General features: G+C 36.4%; 1 protein-coding gene across 1 annotated transcript in view; it reads left to right on the plus strand.

Annotated features, from left to right (window-relative positions):
• The first annotated feature begins 5,134 nt into the window (after positions 1–5,134).
• Positions 5,135–21,512, plus strand: part of LOC147662754 (uncharacterized) — a 31,526-nt gene continuing 15,148 nt past the window's right edge. The window contains exons 1-2 of the mRNA XM_086950922.1: positions 5,135–5,239; positions 9,310–14,952. Of these exons, the coding sequence (XP_086807048.1) occupies positions 9,349–14,952 (5,604 nt within the window). The 5' untranslated portion in view covers positions 5,135–5,239; positions 9,310–9,348. The remainder of the gene's footprint in view (positions 5,240–9,309; positions 14,953–21,512) is intronic.

Raw genomic sequence — 21,512 nt, forward strand, 5'->3', positions numbered from 1 at the left:
GTGACATCACTCATGACATCACTGATGACACCATCCAGTGAATGTGTGTCTTTCTGAAAAATAAATTTGTTTTATATATGTATTTGTAAAGGTCGATGGAAGAATAAATTTTTAAATAAGTGTGTAAATGGATGTTTTTTTAAAAAAAAAATGGTTGGTTAACTGGCTTATTAAGTGTATCTTAGTGAATACATATATTAGCGAGTATTGTTTAAATATTTAAATGTTTGTATCAGTGTTTCTCTTTGTGTATAAGTGGCTGCAGGGGTTGGTGACTGACTCACTGTTTGTATGTGTTTTGAAGACAGAATATGTGCAGGACTGTATGGGTGGACGAGTGTGTATATGTGTGTGTTAGTGAGTGAATGACTGTCTCACTAGTGTCTTCATTACTAACGACATATGTTTTAATCTAGTATATGTGAGTATTGATGTATATAAGTGAGTATAGTATATATAGTGAGAGATTGTAGGAGTTCCTGTTTAAATAAGTATGTGTTTCTATAAGTGATTGTTTAAGAGAGTAAGTATGTGTAAGTTTCCTTAGAAGTAAGGTGGTAGTGTGTGTATAAATGTATATGCAAATAAATGGATGTTCAATAGTTTATGTGCATGTGTGAGTATGTGTGTGAGTAACTTTTGGATGACTGCTGATGTGTAACAGGATGTATAGGTGTATCACTACATATGATGAGTGAGTATATATATGAGTGACTATATAGAACTGTTGGTGAATGAGTGGATGAGTATATAGATGGTGGAATTACTGAATTGGTTGTTGTTACTGGTTTGGGTATCTCCATTTTTTTGAAAATGTTTGTTTCTATTTTTGAATATTTGTTTCAAGCGTTACATTACACTGAAATTAGGTCTGTCACTCTGTCACAAGGATGGTGTCATCAGTGATGTCATGAGTGATGTCACTGACCATGTCATGAGTGATGTAATATGTGACGTCATCAGCAGTGCATTGCAGGCGCGCAAGTTATAGTGAGTCCAACTAACTATAACGTGGGAATTTCAATGGTTTTATGTCAGTAAAATTTCCAGCTAACTATAACTGGTTTTGTCAGTGAATTTAATAGGTTTTTTAAATGCTAATTCCTAACTATAACTGGTGTGAAACCTATGGTTTTTTCAGTGAATATATATATATATATATATATATATATATATATATATATATATTACTTCAACCATGGGTTGCAGGTGTCCCGTGATACTCCAGAACGAGAGGGCGTCTCGCTAAAGCCAGCACCTGCAAGCTGGCAACACACAACAGCCAGTCTTTCTCCAGGTAAGGACAAAAGAGCGAGACAGCTCCGGGATAAACTGCAGCTGACTTTATTAATTACCAGCGCTCTATGTACAGCAACCATGAAACGCAAGGCAGACGCGTTTCGCTTTAATAGCTTCCTCAGTGCCCGTTTCAAAAGTTAAAACAATGTCCTGGGGATCTGCTGGTGTTTAAGCTGTTATTGCGGCCACTCCCAGTCAGGTGGTTACTTGCCCCTCCTCCACCTCCGAGGCTGCAGGACATCTCGCGCTCCACCCCTCAGGCTGCTGCATCTTGGGAGTTGAAGTCCTCCATGAATGCCCATACAGTGATAGGGCCTCTCAGGCAACAAGTGATGCCCCAAACCAGGTTGGATGGTGGGCCCCACTCCTTCGCAGTTCCTTAGAGGGGTGCAAGGCAGTTCCAGTCTCCCTATATATATATATATATATATATATATATATATATATATATATATATATATATATATATATTACCTACTGGCGGTCGCCAGTAGGTAGTTATAGTTAGGATAATTTTCAATGTTAAATCTCAACATTCTATTTTGAATAACTTTGGCGCCGGTTGACGAATCTGCCTGAAATTTTCAGGAAAATGGTCTCATGGCGGTCCGGTCCTTCCCTGAAAGTTTGGGGGGGATTCGTCAAGCGGGGGCCGAGATAAAAGGGGGGTCCCAAAACGCGTTTTCCCCATGTTAATTTCCATAGGGCGGTCGATTTCACTTTTAGCCCGAACGGCTGAATGGATTTCCACCAAACTTGGCAAAATTGTAGGGACTGGTAGCCCGATGTGCCTTTGCTATGTCTCAAGATATGTGCTCCAGTGGATTTTGAGTAATTTAGGTTCAAAAAAATATATATATCTATAGGCGCTCTCCCGTGCGCGCACCCGTGAGCGCTCCCGGCGCGACACGCGACTTGCGCGCAGGAAGCTGATTGGCTCTCAGTTGTCTGTAAACATTCTAAACAGTCCGGAGCGGCCGCCATCTTGTCTATCGGTAAAATCTAGTCATAAGAGGTGGCAAAAACAAAGGGTGGAATTGACCATAAGGGGGCAGGGTAGACCCCCCCTGACCCCCTAGGTTTGATATGGGGGCCATTAAAGGGCCCCGCGGGGCCTCAAATTTTTTTTTTTTTTTTTCGATTTTCGCGGGGGAAGCGCCTGGTGCGCGCACCGGGGAGCGTATCGAGGAGGGTACTATGGAAAAATAATCACTTCAAAAATTGTATGTTTATGAATTGTTTTTTTTTTTATTTTTTTATTTTATGTAAGTACCTACATGTAGGTACTAATGAAGAGACTTAAATTTAATGTTCACCATCTTCTTTGTAGACATCTTGCATGTTGTTATTGTATTTTTTGTGGTATATGGAATTCATAATATAGTCTGTCTGGAAAGGAGAAACAGATCTTTTAAGCACTCCCTGAGAATTTCTAGGGGATCATGAGTAGTCTATCCTGTTCACTTATGAAAATGAGGTGTAAAATATTCATATGAGATAATATAGTGGGAGAAAGGTAGTAACTATGAGTAAACTTACTATGTAACAGAAAAATAGTTGAACAGTATACTATAAGTCTCACTTTATATTTTAAACATTTTTGGTAATACTTCATGAATTACATATAAAAAAGAATATTGTCTGAAACAATTGAAATTATTAAAGATAAATTTATTCCTCTGATTCTTTTTCATAATTTAATAAAATTTCTAACATAATATTGTCCGGAATTTCCTCATAATTATATGTACATGATTCAATTTCTTCCAAACATTCTATAAACTGTTCATCCAAAGAGTCATCCATGAAATCAACTTCTTTTTTTTCATCTTCTGGTTTTTCCACCTTTACTTTGATAGAAGTATCATTTGCCTTATTTTCTCCTTCCATTTTCTTTCTGAAAATTGCATATAAATTAACTATATTAGTAGAGCTAGTATACCAGAGAAGCCTAACTCAATCCATAACTATTACAGAGAAGTCTATCTCTATCTCTAACTATTAAAGAGGGATAGCATATCACTAACAGAATATTTTTTAAGAAATAAACTTAACGTGTACAATATACTTCCATAATTAGAAGTTACCTTAGAGAAATTAGTTGAAGTTGTCAGTGAAATTTGTTTTCAAGTGTACTTCAGGAAGCAGTAGTCAAAATGGCTGTGTTTCCCTCTCTTCTTTTATATATATTGTTGTACTTAACCAATCAAACGTCAGGAAATAATCGTAGAAAATGAGAGATACTTTTTAATTGGTTGTAAATTCTAACATTACAAGTGTGTTTTTGTCATGTAATTTACCTCAGGATATTTAGACAGGCCTGTAGCCTAAATGTCTCAATGGAATTTCACCAAATTTGGGCAAATGGTAGGGACTGCTATGTAGTAGGGCGTATTCTATATTTGATGAAAGTGTCTCCATTGGGTTTTCCGTAAATTACTTTCCCACCTTTTTTTAACGAGCGCTTAGGGGTGCGCGCTCCTTTACGCGCACTGGCAGCGTTACGGGAGTCCTCCATTTTGTGTTTCGGAACAATCGAGACACAAGATGGAGGGTAAACAATGTTCGGAATGGATAGAAGGGGGAACTGTAGAGACTTCTTGACCCTCTAGGTTTTCTGAGGGGGGCTTAGGAGGCTCATAAACGTTAAAAAAAAAAAAAAAATTCTTTAATTTTTCGCGGGGGTAGCGCCTGGTGCGCGCACCTTTAAGCGTACCCGAAAGCGTACTTTGGTGAAAAATAGTGAAAAAAGTTAGAAAAAAATAAACGCTTTGAATGATCAGAGTTAGGGTAGCTCTGAAAAGAGCTTTTGGGTTCTGTGGTTGATTTAGGTACCTACAAGTAGGTTCCAATACACATTCTTAAATTCAGGAGGAATATTCTATTCCCCTCATCTGAGAAGTGCACTCCATCTCCTCTGTAGATGTCTTGCATGTTGTAACGCAAGTTATTATTGTATAATGAACCCATTCCATAGTCTCTCATGTAAGCAGAAACAGATTTATTTACATGTTTCCGTGCTTTCTCAAATTGTGGACCAAATTGGTTGGACCAGTTCCATTTCTGTCTTTGGCATATATTGGAATATACCAAGGCAGTGTGGGGAAAAAGTATCATCAATTGATGAAAGGTGTCCTTTAATAGCATTTCCAGACCTACCCCAGTTAATGTGCCTAGATCGTTTCCACCACAGTGCACAATTATAAGGTCAGGTTCTGGCAGATGCAAAAAGGTTTTCACCAATGGTATCAATTGGTGACATTTTAATCCTCTGTGGCCAATCCACTTGATTTCCACATTTGATAAATCAAGGTTATGAAAATTTCTGCTAGCTGCATACCTTTGAGCCCAGTGGATGTAGCTATGTCCAATAACCCAAACAGAGTACATGATGTGAGAAGGTTCTGGTCCAGTCAGATGAAGTGTGGGAATGAAATGGCAGTTGGAACAGTAGGAGTTCACAAAAAAATAATTGTGGAGTTTCTGTGCTCTTGAATCACTAGCAATGATTGGTGGATTCAGATAGTTGAAAACTGAAAGTTAGGGTGTATGGTTATGTTGTGTGAAAGAAGCAATTTGAATGGTTTAAAAAAAGTCACCAAAAGCAAAAATACCCTGTATAGGCTGCTGTATTGACAGGTCAAACATCCTTGCTGAGTTAATTTGCAACATTGTAAGATAAACTTTTGAACCTTAGAGTTCAGTTAGGAGGGAGTTGCTATGGTAACAGATAGAAAGGTTTGAGAGGGGGATGGGTGTTGGTTTGAAAATAGTGAGGGAAGAGTTTTCATTGGTTGAATTAAGGCATATGTGTACAAAGATAGAGATTTTCTATGCCAGTCTTGGTTTCAGTGTATTGAGAGCACACCTTCTCCTCTGCTAAAGAAAAATTGGTGTGTGTGTCTGACACTGTTTTCAATCTCCAAAAGCATTTCTAAAGGTAAGTAATGATTCATTTAATTTAGATAGAGATTTATTTTCTCTATGGAGAATATTTGGAAGCAGATAGTTATGTTTTAGAAGTGAAATTGTATGTTAGTATATAAGTCCTGCGCAGTGTTTTTTACATGTTATTTAAAAATCGATTTTGGGTGCAAATGAATGGTATTTTTATTTGGCCTTTTTTATGATTGCCATGTGCAGTTGATGCATGACTTTAAACATGGGTAATAAGTGATGCACTGGTGGCGCCAGGCTTTTATAAATGAGGCCCTGACTTTGTTTGATGATATTGAGTGGTTGTAGTTAGGTTCTGTGCAGTGTTTCTTACATGTTATTGAAAAATCGATTTTTGGGTGCAATTGATTGGTATATGTATTTGGCCCTTATTTATGAATGCCATGTGCAGCTGATGCATGACTTTAAACATGGGTAATAAGTGACGCACTGGTGGCGCAAGGCTTTCATAAATAAGGCCCTGACTTTGTTTGATGATATTGAGTGGTTGTACTTAGGTTCTGTGCAGTGTTCCTTACATGTTATTCAAAAATCGATTTTTGGGTGCAATTGATTGGTATATGTATTTGGCCCTTATTTATGATTGCCATGTGAAACTGATGCATGATTTTAAACATGGGTAATAAGTGACGCACTGGTGGCGCAAGGCTTTCATAAATAAGGCCCTGACTTTGTTTGATGATATTGATTGGTTGTACTTAGGTTCTGCGCCGTGTTTCTTACATGTTATTGAAAAATCGATTTTTGGGTGCAATTGATTAGTATATGTATTTTGCCCTAATTTATGATTGCCATGTGCAACTGATGCATGACTTTAAACATGGGTAATAAGTGACGCACTGGTGGCGCAAGGCTTTCATAAATAAGGCCTGACTTTGTTTGATGATATTGAGTGGTTGTACTTAGGTTCTGTGCAGTGTTCCTTACATGTTATTCAAAAATCGATTTTTGGGTGCAATTGATTGGTATATGTATTTGGCCCTTATTTATGATTGCCATGTGCAGCTGATGCATGACTTTAAACATGGGTAATAAGTGACGCACTGGTGGCGCAAGGCTTTCATAAATAAGGCTCTGACTTTGTTTGATGATATTGATTGGTTGTACATAGGTTCTGTGCAGTGTTCCTTACATGTTATTCAAAAATCGATTTTTGGGTGCAATTGATTGGTATATGTATTTGGCCCTTATTTATGATTGCCATGTGCAACTGATGCATGACTTTAAACATGGGTAATAAGTGACGCACTGGTGGCGCAAGGCTTTCATAAATAAGGCCTGACTTTGTTTGATGATATTGAGTGGTTGTACTTAGGTTCTGTGCAGTGTTCCTTACATGTTATTCAAAAATCGATTTTTGGGTGCAATTGATTGGTATATGTATTTGGCCCTTATTTATGATTGCCATGTGAAACTGATGCATGATTTTAAACATGGGTAATAAGTGACGCACTGGTGGCGCAAGGCTTTCATAAATAAGGCCCTGACTTTGTTTGATGATATTGAGTGGTTGTACTTAGGTTTTGCGCAGTGTTTCTTACATGTTATTCAAAAATCGATTTTTGGGTGCAATTGATTGGTATATGTATTTGGCCCTTATTTATGATTGCCATGTGCAACTGATGCATGACTTTAAACATGGGTAATAAGTGACGCACTGGTGGCGCAAGGCTTTCATAAATAAGGCCTGACTTTGTTTGATGATATTGAGTGGTTGTACTTAGGTTCTGTGCAGTGTTCCTTACATGTTATTCAAAAATCGATTTTTGGGTGCAATTGATTGGTATATGTATTTTGCCCTAATTTATGATTGCCATGTGCAGCTGATGCATGACTTTAAACATGGGTAATACGTGACGCACTGGTGGCGCAAGGCTTTCATAAATAAGGCCTGACTTTGTTTGATGATATTGAGTGGTTGTACTTAGGTTCTGTGCAGTGTTCCTTACATGTTATTCAAAAATCGATTTTTGGGTGCAATTGATTGGTATATGTATTTGGCCCTTATTTATGATTGCCATGTGCAACTGATGCATGACTTTAAACATGGGTAATAAGTGACGCACTGGTGGCGCAAGGCTTTCATAAATAAGGCCTGACTTTGTTTGATGATATTGAGTGGTTGTACTTAGGTTCTGTGCAGTGTTCCTTACATGTTATTCAAAAATCGATTTTTGGGTGCAATTGATTGGTATATGTATTTGGCCCTTATTTATGATTGCCATGTGCAGCTGATGCATGACTTTAAACATGGGTAATAAGTGACGCACTGGTGGCGCAAGGCTTTCATAAATAAGGCTCTGACTTTGTTTGATGATATTGATTGGTTGTACATAGGTTCTGCACAGTGTTTCTTACATGTTATTCAAAAATCGATTTTTGGGTGCAATTGATTGGTATATGTATTTGGCCCTTATTTATGATTGCCATGTGCAGCTGATGCATGACTTTAAACATGGGTAATAAGTGACGCACTGGTGGCGCAAGGCTTTCATAAATAAGGCCTGACTTTGTTTGATGATATTGAGTGGTTGTACTTAGGTTCTGTGCAGTGTTCCTTACATGTTATTCAAAAATCGATTTTTGGGTGCAATTGATTGGTATATGTATTTGGCCCTTATTTATGATTGCCATGTGAAACTGATGCATGATTTTAAACATGGGTAATAAGTGACGCACTGGTGGCGCAAGGCTTTCATAAATAAGGCCCTGACTTTGTTTGATGATATTGATTGGTTGTACTTAGGTTCTGCGCCGTGTTTCTTACATGTTATTGAAAAATCGATTTTTGGGTGCAATTGATTGGTATATGTATTTTGCCCTAATTTATGATTGCCATGTGCAACTGATGCATGACTTTAAACATGGGTAATAAGTGACGCACTGGTGGCGCAAGGCTTTCATAAATAAGGCCCTGACTTTGTTTGATGATATTGAGTGGTTGTACTTAGGTTCAGCGCCGTGTTTCTTACATGTTATTGAAAAATCGATTTTTGGGTGCAATTGATTGGTATATGTATTTGGCCCTTATTTATGATTGCCATGTGCAACTGATGCATGATTTTAAACATGGGTAATAAGTGACCCACTGGTGGCGCAAGGCTTTCATAAATAAGGCCCTGACTTTGTTTGATGATATTGAGTGGTTGTACTTAGGTTCTGCGCCGTGTTTCTTACATGTTATTGAAAAATCGATTTTTGGGTGCAATTGATTGGTATATGTATTTGGCCCTTATTTATGATTGCCATGTGCAGCTGATGCATGACTTTAAACATGGGTAATAAGTGACGCACTGGTGGCGCAAGGCTTTCATAAATAAGGCCCTGACTTTGTTTGATGATATTGATTGGTTGTACATAGGTTCTGCGCCGTGTTTCTTACATGTTATTGAAAAATCGATTTTTGGGTGCAATTGATTGGTATATGTATTTGGCCCTTATTTATGATTGCCATGTGCAACTGATGCATGACTTTAAACATGGGTAATAAGTGACACACTGGTGGCGCAAGGCTTTCATAAATAAGGCCCTGACTTTGTTTGATGATATTGATTGGTTGTACATAGGTTCTGCACAGTGTTTCTTACATGTTATTCAAAAATCGATTTTTGGGTGCAATTGATTGGTATATGTATTTGGCCCTTATTTATGATTGCCATGTGCAGCCGATGCAAAACTTTAAACATGGGTAATAAGTGACGCACTGGTGGCGCAAGGCCTTTATAAATCAGACCCTGACTTTGTTTGATGATATTGAGTGGTTGTACTTAGGTTTTGCGCAGTGTTTCTTACATGTTATTGAAAAATCGATTTTTGGGTGCAATTGATTGGTATTTGCATTTGGCCCTTATTTATGAATGCCATGTGCAGCTGATGCTTGACTTTAAACATGGGTAATAAGTGACGCACTGGTGGCGCAAGGCCTTTAAAAATAAAGCCATGTGTTGCTATTGTATAAACTTAAATATGTTGCAATTTATTGTTTATATTGTTTGCTTTTTAACATTACTTTGTTGTTTGCTAATAGTGGTCTTTCATGTGTTTTTTTAACAGAACAACAGATTCAAATCAACTTCTGAAAAGGAAGCAAAAATGCCTTCAAGGCAAAGAAATATCAAAAATACCATACGGAAAAGGAGAACATCAACAACAGAGTTTATGGAATCCTCTTCAACAACTACTTCAAAAAACACCAGAAAAGCTTCTGGTAAGCCAATTAAGTCTTTTCTTCGCAACATATGTCGTAGGAAAAAAAATGAAATTGCTAATGTGAATATACAGAAAAAGTCAACAAATCTAAAAAGGAAAGAGAAGCCCACAAAAAATGTTTCCATTGGACCAGGAGAGAAGAGAATGGTTAGCAATAGAAGGGTAAATGTTTTTAGGGACATTCGTAGGCGAATGTTTCGCAATAGGGTAGTTTTAAATTTGCTAAAAAATGAAAAGAAAAGTAAACTAAAAGCTGCTTTTTACAAGAAAAAGAAAAGTGTAGAAAAGATTGTTGATCAGGCTTTTGAAGTTAAGAAAAAATTATTTATTTTAATAATCAATAGAATTAGGATACTTAATAAGGCAATGGATGTTTTCAAATCGAACAGTAGATGGAAAAGAATTATTAATCGGAGTAATTTTTGTGAAGTATTTTCTGGTGAATGGATGCATAGTTCAAGTTCTGAGCCTTTTTTTAATGAGGAGAGTTACTTTCAGGAAAATGATTTGGTGCATGCAGTTGACACCAGTGGTCGTGCATATGAGGTGAAAGATAGTTGTGTGATGGAAAAAGAGAAACTTGTATCTAGAGATGCAGAAGAGGTCTTAGCTGATGAAGTTTTAGGGAGACGTACTAAGGGTCCAGTGTACACATGGAAATGCAGTAGTATTTGTAGTGTGCGACAGGAATCAATTGATTTGCTTCGAAATTTCTTACGTACATATAGTAAAAAAAGTCTCAAACAAAAAATGAAGATCCTGCAAGAGTTAGATCCTTGCAGAGTGAGAGAAAGCACAGGTTTGCAAGGGCATTCACTAGCATGTCTTTCTAGAAAAGTTTGTCGGAGTGTTTTTCATCATTTTAGGATGTTAGCAGTGCATCATAATAACGTAAGGAAATTAGTGAGGAAGTTGTATTATGCAAAAAGTCCTGCACTTAAGCTTAAACAGTTAAATAGTGCTCTTTTGCATGGATCTGAAGTGGATGTGAAGACTATTTGTGAAGAAATTGAGTTTTGTTATTTTGGGAACAAAGAGGACAGTGTAGAAATAGATATAGTAATGGATGGTAATGCAGAAGATAATGGACAAATTTCAAGTATTGAAAAGTTTGATGAGGAAATTATCAAGTTTAAGGTGAAATCAAGTGAGAGGCCTAATGTAACTTGTGTGTGTTGTCGACGGACTCATTATAAAATTCAGACTAGGTTAGTTGATTTATATGCAAAAAGTGAATTGGAAAATAATAGTGAATGGGAGGATTTTGTAAGTTATTTGTTGGTGGAGAATTCTTTTGATTTGAGTTTGGATCAGCGTATTTGCACTTATTGTTTGAAAAAATTAAATGAAAATAGAATGCCTGCAAGAGCAGTTTATAATAATCTTCAGTTGATAGATATTCCTTCTGAATTGATGGATCTAAATACTTATGAATCTATTTTGATTCAATGTGTCCATCCTTTTCAGGCTATTGTTCGCATGGAGCCTAAGACAGGGAAATTGCCTCCATCAGATTTACTGAGAGGATTAAAGGGAAGAGTTGTTTATTTGCCTCTAGATGTAAAGAAAAATATTAATACAATTGGTGTAGAAAGAGTAGAAGAAGATCCTTTAGTTATTCTAGTTAATGGGGTTCCAACAAAGAGTAAGAAAATTTGGCAAGATTTAGTGGATGTTAAAAAAGTCAAGAAGGCAACGTTGTATTTAGTTAAAAACAATGAGTACTACAAACATGTAAGTGTTGGAGTAGAGGAAACAGCTACAGAAGAAGATAGTGATTCTTCAGTTGGTCAAATTGAAAAAGTTGATGTGTCTAGAACTGAAGAAATATATGAACATTATACTGTTCATCCTTTGCATTCCAAAGAAGTAATGGGAAATGCAATTGACTTGTTTCAAATGAAGGCAGCAAAAGGAAGTCCCATTAGTGTATGGGAAGAAAGTTTGGAAGCTCGTTGTTTTCCACAATTATTTCCAACAGGTTGTGGTGGACGATATGATGATCGACCAGTTCAAATTCCTGCAGCTGAATACCGGACTCTAAGATTATATGCAGAAGATCCAAGGTTTCGTCAATGCATTCCATATTTATTTCATCTACTGTTTGAAAGTGATTTGTCTGGGCTTTCTTATGCAGTTAATCATATATTAAAAAGTGGACCTCATTTGCAAAATGTATGTGCAAGGGACTTTATGGAGAAAGTTAATCTGCAAGACAGTATTTTGGAATCTCAGCTAATCAATCTCATGGCATGTCAACGTGGAACCAACGAGTATTGGTTTCGTCGTCATGGAGAATTGAAATGTATGCTAAGAAACTTAGGAACTCCTACATGGTTCCTCACTCTTAGCTGTGCTGAGTATGCCTGGGACGATTTACTTCAATTTCTACGAGAGGCAAATGAAAACATACCAAATATAGAATTGAAAACACCAGGAGAACTGTGTTCTTTAGATCCAGTGAATGTTTGCAGATATTTTAATCATAGATTTGAAGCTATGATGTCTTTTATTACCAACAAAAAAAATCCTCCCCTTGGAGAGGTTTTGGATTTCTTTTGGAGGAAGGAATATCAAGCGAGAGGTGCTCCTCATATACATATGTTGTTGTGGATTAAAGATGCACCCAAATTTGGATCAGATTCAGATGAAACAGTGATGAGTTTCATTGAAGAGTATTCAACATGTGCTGTTCCAAAATCTACTGAAGAAAACAATTTAAGGCAACAAGTTTTACGTTTTCAATCTCATCGTTGTGGAAAGTACTGTCGTCGAAAATTTAAAAACAAGGAAAAGTACTACACGAAATGTCGTTTTGCATTTCCTCGACCAGTGATTTCTAAAGGAAGAGTAAATAATTTGATGTCATCTCTACGACATACTGTGACGAGAAAATCTCCCAAAAACACATATAATTTGAAAAGAAATGAAGAATCTAAGTACATCAACGATTACAACCCAGTGATTTTGTCCATGTGGAATGCTAACATGGATATTCAGTTCGTTGCTGACAACTCTATTGCTGTGGCTCGATATGTGACATCTTACATCACCAAAAAAGAAAAGACAGAACTGAAGGAAATGTGGGAGGACATTTCACATGAAAAGAGTCTAAGCAAGAAATTATACAGTTTCAGTCTGAAGATGTTGTCGCATCGAGAAATTGGAGCATATGAATGTTCTGATCGGTTATCATCAGCAAGTCTCTATGCCAAATCAAGAACAATCATTTGGGTGAGTCTTGGTCTTGCTGCAACACGAAACCGAGTTTTGAAATCTGTACAAGAAATTGAATATTTGGCGGAAAAAGAACCAAACAGTACAGATATTTTGAAGACAAATATGTTGGATACATACTATCCAAATAGAAGTACTCACCTTGAGAACACATGTTTGTATGAAGTTCTTCAAAACTACAGTTATAAGAGGAACATCACAGAAGATATCAATAATGGAAAATATGCACTCATTGGCTATGAAGGATGTCTAGTGAAGCAGAAAAAAGGCCATTTGATTAATCATCGAAAATTGAGTTGTGAAGTTCCAGACAAAAGAGAATTTTACTATTTAGCTCTTTTGCAACTCTTTAAGCCATGGCGTACAGAAGAGGAACTACTTGGAGATTTTCTCTGTTATGAAGACTCTTTTAATGCAACTAAGGATACCATAGAATGTCCTATTTTTCTAAATTATCTGCAAATGTTGAATGAAGAAATGGAGCAAGAAACCACAATTGCTGAAGAGATAGCTAGAAACAGTTCTCAAGATAGTCAGAGTTCTACTTCATTGAGCCAGGATCCACTAGGAGGACCAATTATCCAAAATGAAGCTGCCACTGCCATGGATGAGGTGGAAAGAGCTATGGAACAAGCTCAAGAGGATGGAGTTAACTTAGAAGATTTGGTAACGCAACTAAACATTGAGCAGAAAAAGATATATGATGAAGTCACAGAGCAGATTGAACATGGATTCAGACATGAGAAAAAAGAGTGCTCATGTATATTATTTGACCCTGTCCGACTGTATGTAAGTGGAGAAGCGGGGACAGGAAAAAGTTTTCTAATTAAAGCCGTTGCAAGTTATCTGCAGAAAAGGACTGATTCACCACTGTCTTGTGTTGTAACTGCTCCAACTGGTCTGGCAGCACATAACATTAAAGGGATTACTCTACATCGTTTATTGATGCTGCCAGTTGAACATGATAATAAATTGCATTACAACAAGCTATCTGGAGATGCGTGTTCTGAAGTTTCAAGAGTCTTGAAGAAAATGAAACTTCTTATCATAGATGAAGTAAGCATGGTCTCAAATCTAATGCTTGCTTTTGTGCATTTGAGAATGCAAGAAATTCTTAAAACAGACTATGATGTGTTATTTGGAGGAAAACACATTATTGTTTTTGGAGATCTATTGCAGTTGACTCCAGTAAAAGGACAACCAGTGTTTAAAATGCTCACGCATGAAGATACCAGGAAGTCCCTTGGAAGCATTGGAAATGTTAATATATGGCTAAATTTTAAATATGCTGAACTGCTTCAAAATATGCGACAGGCCAAGGATGAAGATTATAAAAATATTCTACAAGATGTAAGAATTGGAAAAATGACTGAGAAAGGGAAAAAAGCTTTGCATAGTCGATTAATTTCAAATTTGTATGCAAATGAAAACATTCTTCCAGAGAATATTTTTAAAAAAATGACTGAGAAGAAATCTGGGATATGTTTGATGCCAACTCTGCAAGAATGTTCCATCTTCAATCAAAAAATGTTAGACTTAGAAAATGAAGAGATTGTGAAACTGGAAGCAATAGATAAAATAGAGCATATGGGTGCAACAATTGTTTTGTCAGAAAATTTGAAAACTAAATTGCATTCATTGGAGAAAAGTATTTCAAAAACAGCTGGTTTTGAAAAGACTCTGAATGTGTGTTTAAATTGTCGTATCATTTTGAGAAGGAATTTAAATGTTGAAAGCGGTCTGGTAAATGGAGCAATGGGTTATGTTGTTGATTTTGTGAATTACAGAAATAGAGATGGAATTGAATTTTTAAAAATAAAATTTGATGGCATTGAACAAGTACAACAAATAAGTCGTTGTTCTGCTAGATTTTTACTTGTAAAAGACTTATATGTTCGCCGAAAACAGTTTCCTGTTTGTTTGGCGTATGCGGTGACAATTCATAAATCTCAAGGTTTAAGTGTAGATAGTGCATTGGTGAACATTGGAAGATCTGTGTTTAAAGAGGGTATGGCATATGTGGCATTATCTCGAGTCAGAACTTTATCAGGATTGTACTTGATTGCGTGTGATGAGACAAAGATTTCTGCCGATCTAGATTGTGTTAAAGAATACAATAGGTTAAGAAGAGAGTATGCTCCACATTTGCCTCAATATCCTCTGTTTGAAAAACGTGTGGTAGGCCGAAAAAGAAGAAATGAGGATAATTGTAGTGAGGTAGTTGCAAAAAGACAAAAAGTAGAGAAAACTGTAATTGAAAACAGGAAGAAAAAGAATTGTGGAGAAAATGTTGTTGGATTTCAGTTTGAAAACAGTTCTGGTGTCAACTGCTATGCTAATGTAGTGGTTAATGTTGTTTTTTTTCTTAAAAGTTTACAAGAACAGATTGTTGAAAATCGGGATCAAAGATTGTGTGGTTTATTGAATTCTGTGTTTCAGAAATGTAGCAGTGTTACAGCACAAATAGAAAGTGTAACAGAAATTCGAAATATTTTAGATTTGTGTTCTGGTCAAGATAAATTTTCACAGAACATTCAGCAGGATTGTCAGGAATTTTTAATGTATATGTTTGGTGTTTTGGAAGATGAAGGTGTAGATGTAGATAATCTTTTCAGTCTTTCTTATCAATGGCAGCATGACTGCCACAATTGTAGTTTATCAAGTACTACTACAATAGACACTGAAAGATTTATATATTTGACTTTACCAGACTGTAAATCAGTGTCTTTTAAAAATCTAGTTAAAGCAGCAGATCATAATATGGTGTGTACCCAATGTAACTGTACAATGCTGTCCACATTATTTATACAAAGGTATGGGCAGTATATTATTTTAGTTTTCCAACGATGTAGACCTGATGGAACTAAATTGACAACTTCTATCAAAAATTTTGTGGCTTCTCAGTTATCAATTTCTGGAAGGACCTTTACAACTGAAGCTATTATTTATCATGATGGATCTTCGACCACCTCAGGACATTATACATGCTACTTAAAATCTGAAAATGGATGGAGTTACTGCAATGATTCTCATTTAACTTATAAACAACGTTTGCCTTATGACTCTACAAATTCTTATCTAGTGTTTTTAAAACCAAAGTTTTAGTAAAGGGAATTGGCCTTTGAAGACGGGAATAGTTAATAAAAGTTAGTTAGTTAGTTAGTTAATCTAATATTTGAAATTATTTATCTCATGTAGATACTTTAAGTGGATCTCAAAGTAAAAAATACTGATATATCTGACACAAATTGGCCGTGAGGAAAATGTAAGATATGATGTTGTTAGAAGTTGATGAAATCGAAGTTATAGAGCACAGCAGACTTTTTTTCACCAAAAGGACCTTCACTATCTGCAATCTCATGTAGATACTTTAAGTGGATCTCAAAGTAAAAAATACTGATATATCTGACACAAATTGGCCGTGAGGAAAGTGTAACATATGATGTTGTTAGATCTTTTTTCATAGGAAGTCGATGAAATGGAAGTTATAGAGCACAGCAGACTTTTTTCCACCAAAAGGACCTTCACTATCTGCAATTTGGTCTCACGGAAAAGTAAGTGAATCAAAGATTAGTGTACTTATATGAGATGTATGTTTGAATGGGTTTTTTTAAACACAATCTTTTAGATTGTGTTTTTTTTTTCCCGCTGTTATATGATGAAGACTTTGATCTCACTAATTTAAGTGAAATTCAATATATTCTGAGAACAGCAAAAATAAATAATGTAACATATTGTAGAAGTTATTGTGTAGTTTGCATTGTGTAATTTATATTGTGTTCACATTGTCTTATACTCATTTTCTTTTTCACCCTTATTTACCTCTCTTTACTAATTTACACTCTTTTTTCATTGCTGTTTCTTTAGTGCACTTCATTCACAACTTCTTAATCTAATAGGAACTGTCTGCATTTCCTCTGTTCCTTCCACCACTTTTTATCTTTTTCATATTCTCACAGTACCACTGCTTTAGTTTCCTAACCCTCTCTTTCTTTTTCTCCTTTTTTTTTCTTTCGCATCCATTGTACTGTAGTTCACTTAGTTCTTCCTTTTGTCTTTCTGTGTACTTACTCTCTCACTCCTGTTTTATCCATCGTTCTATACTAACTTCATTCCTTTCATCCCTTCACTCTGTTACTTTACTTCACTCACTCTCAATCATCTTCTATTCCTCTTTTTTATTTATAGTTTCTCAATCAGACTTCTCTCCTTTTCACTCATTTTTCTTTTATTTTCTTATCTTTACTGATTTTGATTTGATATCTTACATTCTTTTAGTATCTTATTTACCTTTAGGAATTTGTTCTCTTTCTATTTCTTTTTCCTTTTTTTTTCTCTTTCTACATTACTTTCTTTCTGTTTTTGTATCCTTCACTATTGCATCATTTCTTAGTAAACTTTTGTAGATTTTTAAACCTCATGAACTGTTGTTTCTATTTTATTATATATTTTTAAGAAATTATAACGTGTTTTTTCTTTTATCTTTCATAGATACAAGTTTGCATTGATTATATGGTAAGTGTGTTTACAAAATCTTTTTTGTTATCACCTTTTGTTTTATTTTCACTATTTTTCTGTCACCCTACCGCACCCCTATTTCCTTACTTTGCTTCCCTCACTTATTCTTTTGTTCCATGTTTACTTCCGACCACATTCAATTTCTTTCAGTACTTCTGCCTATGCACACTCCTTCACTTACCTTTTTTACTGGTTCACTTAGTCCCTTTGTGACAGTCCTTCTTTTACTCTCTCTCTTGTTTGTCTCTATTACTCCCCATGTGTTACCCTTATTCACTTACATGTACCCTCTTTCACCCCTTTTTACTTATATTCACTGATATTTACTTTCCCTCAATCACTGCTATTCTTTTCCTCTGATTCCGTCACTACCTGACATTCCCATACTTAACTGTCCTTCTTTTTACTTTCAACATCCATTTACAATCTCCCTTAACCTCTGCTTTAGTCTTCTTCCTATTTCTTCTTTCTTTTGCTCCCTTATTCATTTTTCTTTTCTCAGTTACTTCCTTTTACACTTTTTATCTGTCTTACTATCTATTACACAGTCCCTCCTTCATTTTTTTTTCTTTTTTTTTGTTAGTGCGCTGACGGTACGCGCACCGGTGCGCGCACCGAAAGCGAAATATAAAAAAAAATATTTTAAATTAAAAATATTATCTCAATATACATTATAGTGTTCATTTTTACAAAAACATACTTTAGCAATTCACTAAAAAACACATAGGTATGAGTCTATATAAAAAGTTAGGAATTAGCATTAAAAAAACCTATGAAATTCACTGAAAAAACCAAAGGTTTCACACCAGTTATAGTTAGGAATTAGCATTTAAAAAACCTATGAAATTCACTGAAAAAACCATAGGTTTCACACCAGTTATAGTTAGGAATTAGCATTTAAAAAACCTATTAAATTCACTGAAAAAACCATAGGTTTCACACCAGTTATAGTTAGCTGGAAATTTTACTGATATAAAACCATTGAAATTCCCACGTTATAGTTAGTCGGACTCACTATAACTTGCGCGTGCAATGCACTGCTGATGACATCACATATTACATCACTCATGACATGGTCAGTGACATCACTCATGACACCATCCTTGTGACATAGTGACAGACCTCCTTTCACTATAATGTAACCCTTGAGACACATATTCAAAAATAGAAACTGAAATTTTTAAAAAAATGGAGATACCTATATCAGTTACAACAAGCAATTCAGTAATTCCACTATCTATATACACATCCACTCATTCACCAATAGTTTTATATAGTCACTCATACATATACTCACTCATCATATGAAGTGATACACCTATACATCCTGTTACACACCGACATTCATCCAAAAGTTACTCACACACATATTCACACGTGCAGATAAACTATTGGACATCCATTTATTTGAATATAGAGTTATACACACACTTCCACCTTACTTCTATTTAAAATTACACATATTTATTCTCTTAAACAATCACTTATAGAAACACATACTTATTTAAACAGGAACTCTTACAATCTCTTACTCTCACATATACTCACTTATATACATCAATATTCATATATACTAGATTAAAACATATGTAGTTACTGATAAAGACACTAGTGAGACAGTCATTCACTCACTAACAAACACATATAGACACTCATCCACCCATACAGTCCTGTACATATGCTGTCTTCAAAACATAGAAACAGAGAGTCAGTCACTCATGCATCTATGTGCTAAGTAATACCCCCACCAAACCATATAGACACTCATACTGATACTAAGAGAAACATCTAATAACCCATATACATACGCATGTAGCTACTTACCAACACATGTAGCCACTTATACACAAAGTAAAACACTAATATATATATTTAAATATTTAAACATTACTCACTAATATTTACTTTTTCAGAAAGGCACATATTCACTGGATGGTGTCATCAGTGATGTCATGAGTGATGTCACTGACCATGTCATGAGTGATGTAATATGTGATGTCATCAGCAGTGCATTGCACGCGCAAGTTATAGTGAGTCCGACTAACTATAACGTGGGAATTTCAATGGTTTTATATCAGTAAAATTTCCAGCTAACTATAACTGGTGTGAAACCTATGGTTTTTTCAGTGAATTTAATAGGTTTTTTAAATGCTAATTCCTAACTATAACTGGTGTGAAACCTATGGTTTTTTCAGTGAATATATATATATATATATATATATATTCACTGAAAAAACCATAGGTTTCACACCAGTTATAGTTAGGAATTAGCATTTAAAAAACCTATTAAATTCACTGACAAAACCATAGGTATCACACCAGTTATAGTTAGCTGGACATTTTACTGACATAAAACCATTAAAATTCCCACGTTATAGTTAGTTGGACTCACTATAACTTGCGCGCCTGCAATGCACTGCTGATGACGTCACATATTACATCACTCATGACATGGTCAGTGACATCACTCATGACATCACTGATGACACCATCCTTGTGACAGAGTGACAGACCTAATTTCAGTTTAATGTAACGCTTGAAACACATATTCAAAAATTGAAACAAACATTTTCATAAAAATGGAGATATCCAAACCAGTAACAACAACCAATTCAGTAATTCCACCATCTATATACACATCCACTCATTCACCAACAGTTCTATATAGTCACTCATATATATACTCACTCATCATATGTAGTGATACACCTATACATCCTGTTACACATCAGCAGTCATCCAAAAGTTACTCACACACATACTCACACATGCAAATAAACTATTGAACTTTCATTTATTTGCATATACATTTATACACACACTACCACCTTACTTCTAAGGAAACTTACACATACTTACTCTCTTAAACAATCACTTATAGAAACACATACTTATTTAAACAGGAACTCCTACAATCTCTCACTATATATACTATACTCACTTATATACATCAATACTCACATATACTAGATTAAAACATATGTCGTTACTAATGAAGACACTAGTGAGACAGTCATTCACTCACTAACACACACATATACACACTGTAGGAAGGTGGATATCTGACTATGGTTACCCCCAAACTTTTTGCCTGGTGTTTAGCTGGTTTTTGACTTAGTTGGCCTGGGATCCTGCTATTCAGGGCCCCAGGCTGATTGCTCTCTCCTTAAAATGGACTCCATGTACCTTAGGTGCATAACACAATTGGAATTGGTTCACCTTATAGGCCCCTGTAACAGTGTACCATAGGTACCCAGGGCATAGGTGTAGCCAAGGCCTACCAGGGGCTGCAGCATGTATTGTGCCACCCCTGGCCTGGCCCCCATATTTGACACAACTGGCTGATCACTCAGCTGGGGTAAGTTGGTGTAATCACCTCTTGCTTAGATATAGAATCCCTATATCTAACCCTAAACTGGACACATATGTTCCTATCAGCCACTCCTATGGAAGGCCTCATCAATCCTGGAGGCAGAGTGCTTGGAAATATGTGAGATTGTGCTCTAGCGTGAGCTGAGCCTGTCTGCAGCTGTCGGGAACCACTCCCTAAGCTGTTCCGGGATATTGCCATACCATATACTCTTAAGTGCATTATAATCCTCGCGGTTATATGCTATCTTTGGTTGGCTTTATCAAAACATGTTGAGTAAGGTGTCATACGAATTGGAATACTATCCCCTCGCCAATTCTGGCGACGGGGATAGCATTCCACCCTTCTAGAGGGACACGACATCTATGTAGCCTTAACCCCGGTTAAAGTTAAACAGAGCCTCAGCTTCACAAAATGGACGCTGCCACCACAGACACAAGTCTGGCCTCCTGCTGCTGACCGAAACTCGGCAGATGGTGGCCTGGACAAAGGGTTTCCTGCCTTGGGAGGTGCGAGCACCACCCCAGACAGGATTTTGTGTATTGGGTAGGACAGGGCTGAATAGAATCAGACATGCCCGGGGCACACAAGGTGTCCCCGTGCATAGGCCAGCCCAAACCGGTTCTGGGGCCTTCCAGCCCCAGTCCTGGCGCGGAGCTGGACAAAGGAAAGGGGGTGTAACCGCCCCCCTTCCTGGTTCCTCCCAGAGGAGGGACCTAGTAGGTGATCCACCCCCTAGATTGGAATAAGAGGGGGAGCAGTGCCATTGCACAGCAGATCATCCCGAAATCAACTTAAAACTAAGAAGAAGACTGGACTTCGACATTCTGCTGCACAGAAGACTGAAGAGAATCTCCCTTGTGGCCAAGGAGTGACCACCCTGTGAACACAGGTACCAACCAGCAACTCGACGTCTGCTTTG

This window comes from Lissotriton vulgaris, unplaced genomic scaffold (assembly GCF_964263255.1).
Source record: "Lissotriton vulgaris unplaced genomic scaffold, aLisVul1.2 SCAFFOLD_2638, whole genome shotgun sequence".
NCBI classification, from domain to species: domain Eukaryota; kingdom Metazoa; phylum Chordata; class Amphibia; order Caudata; family Salamandridae; genus Lissotriton; species Lissotriton vulgaris.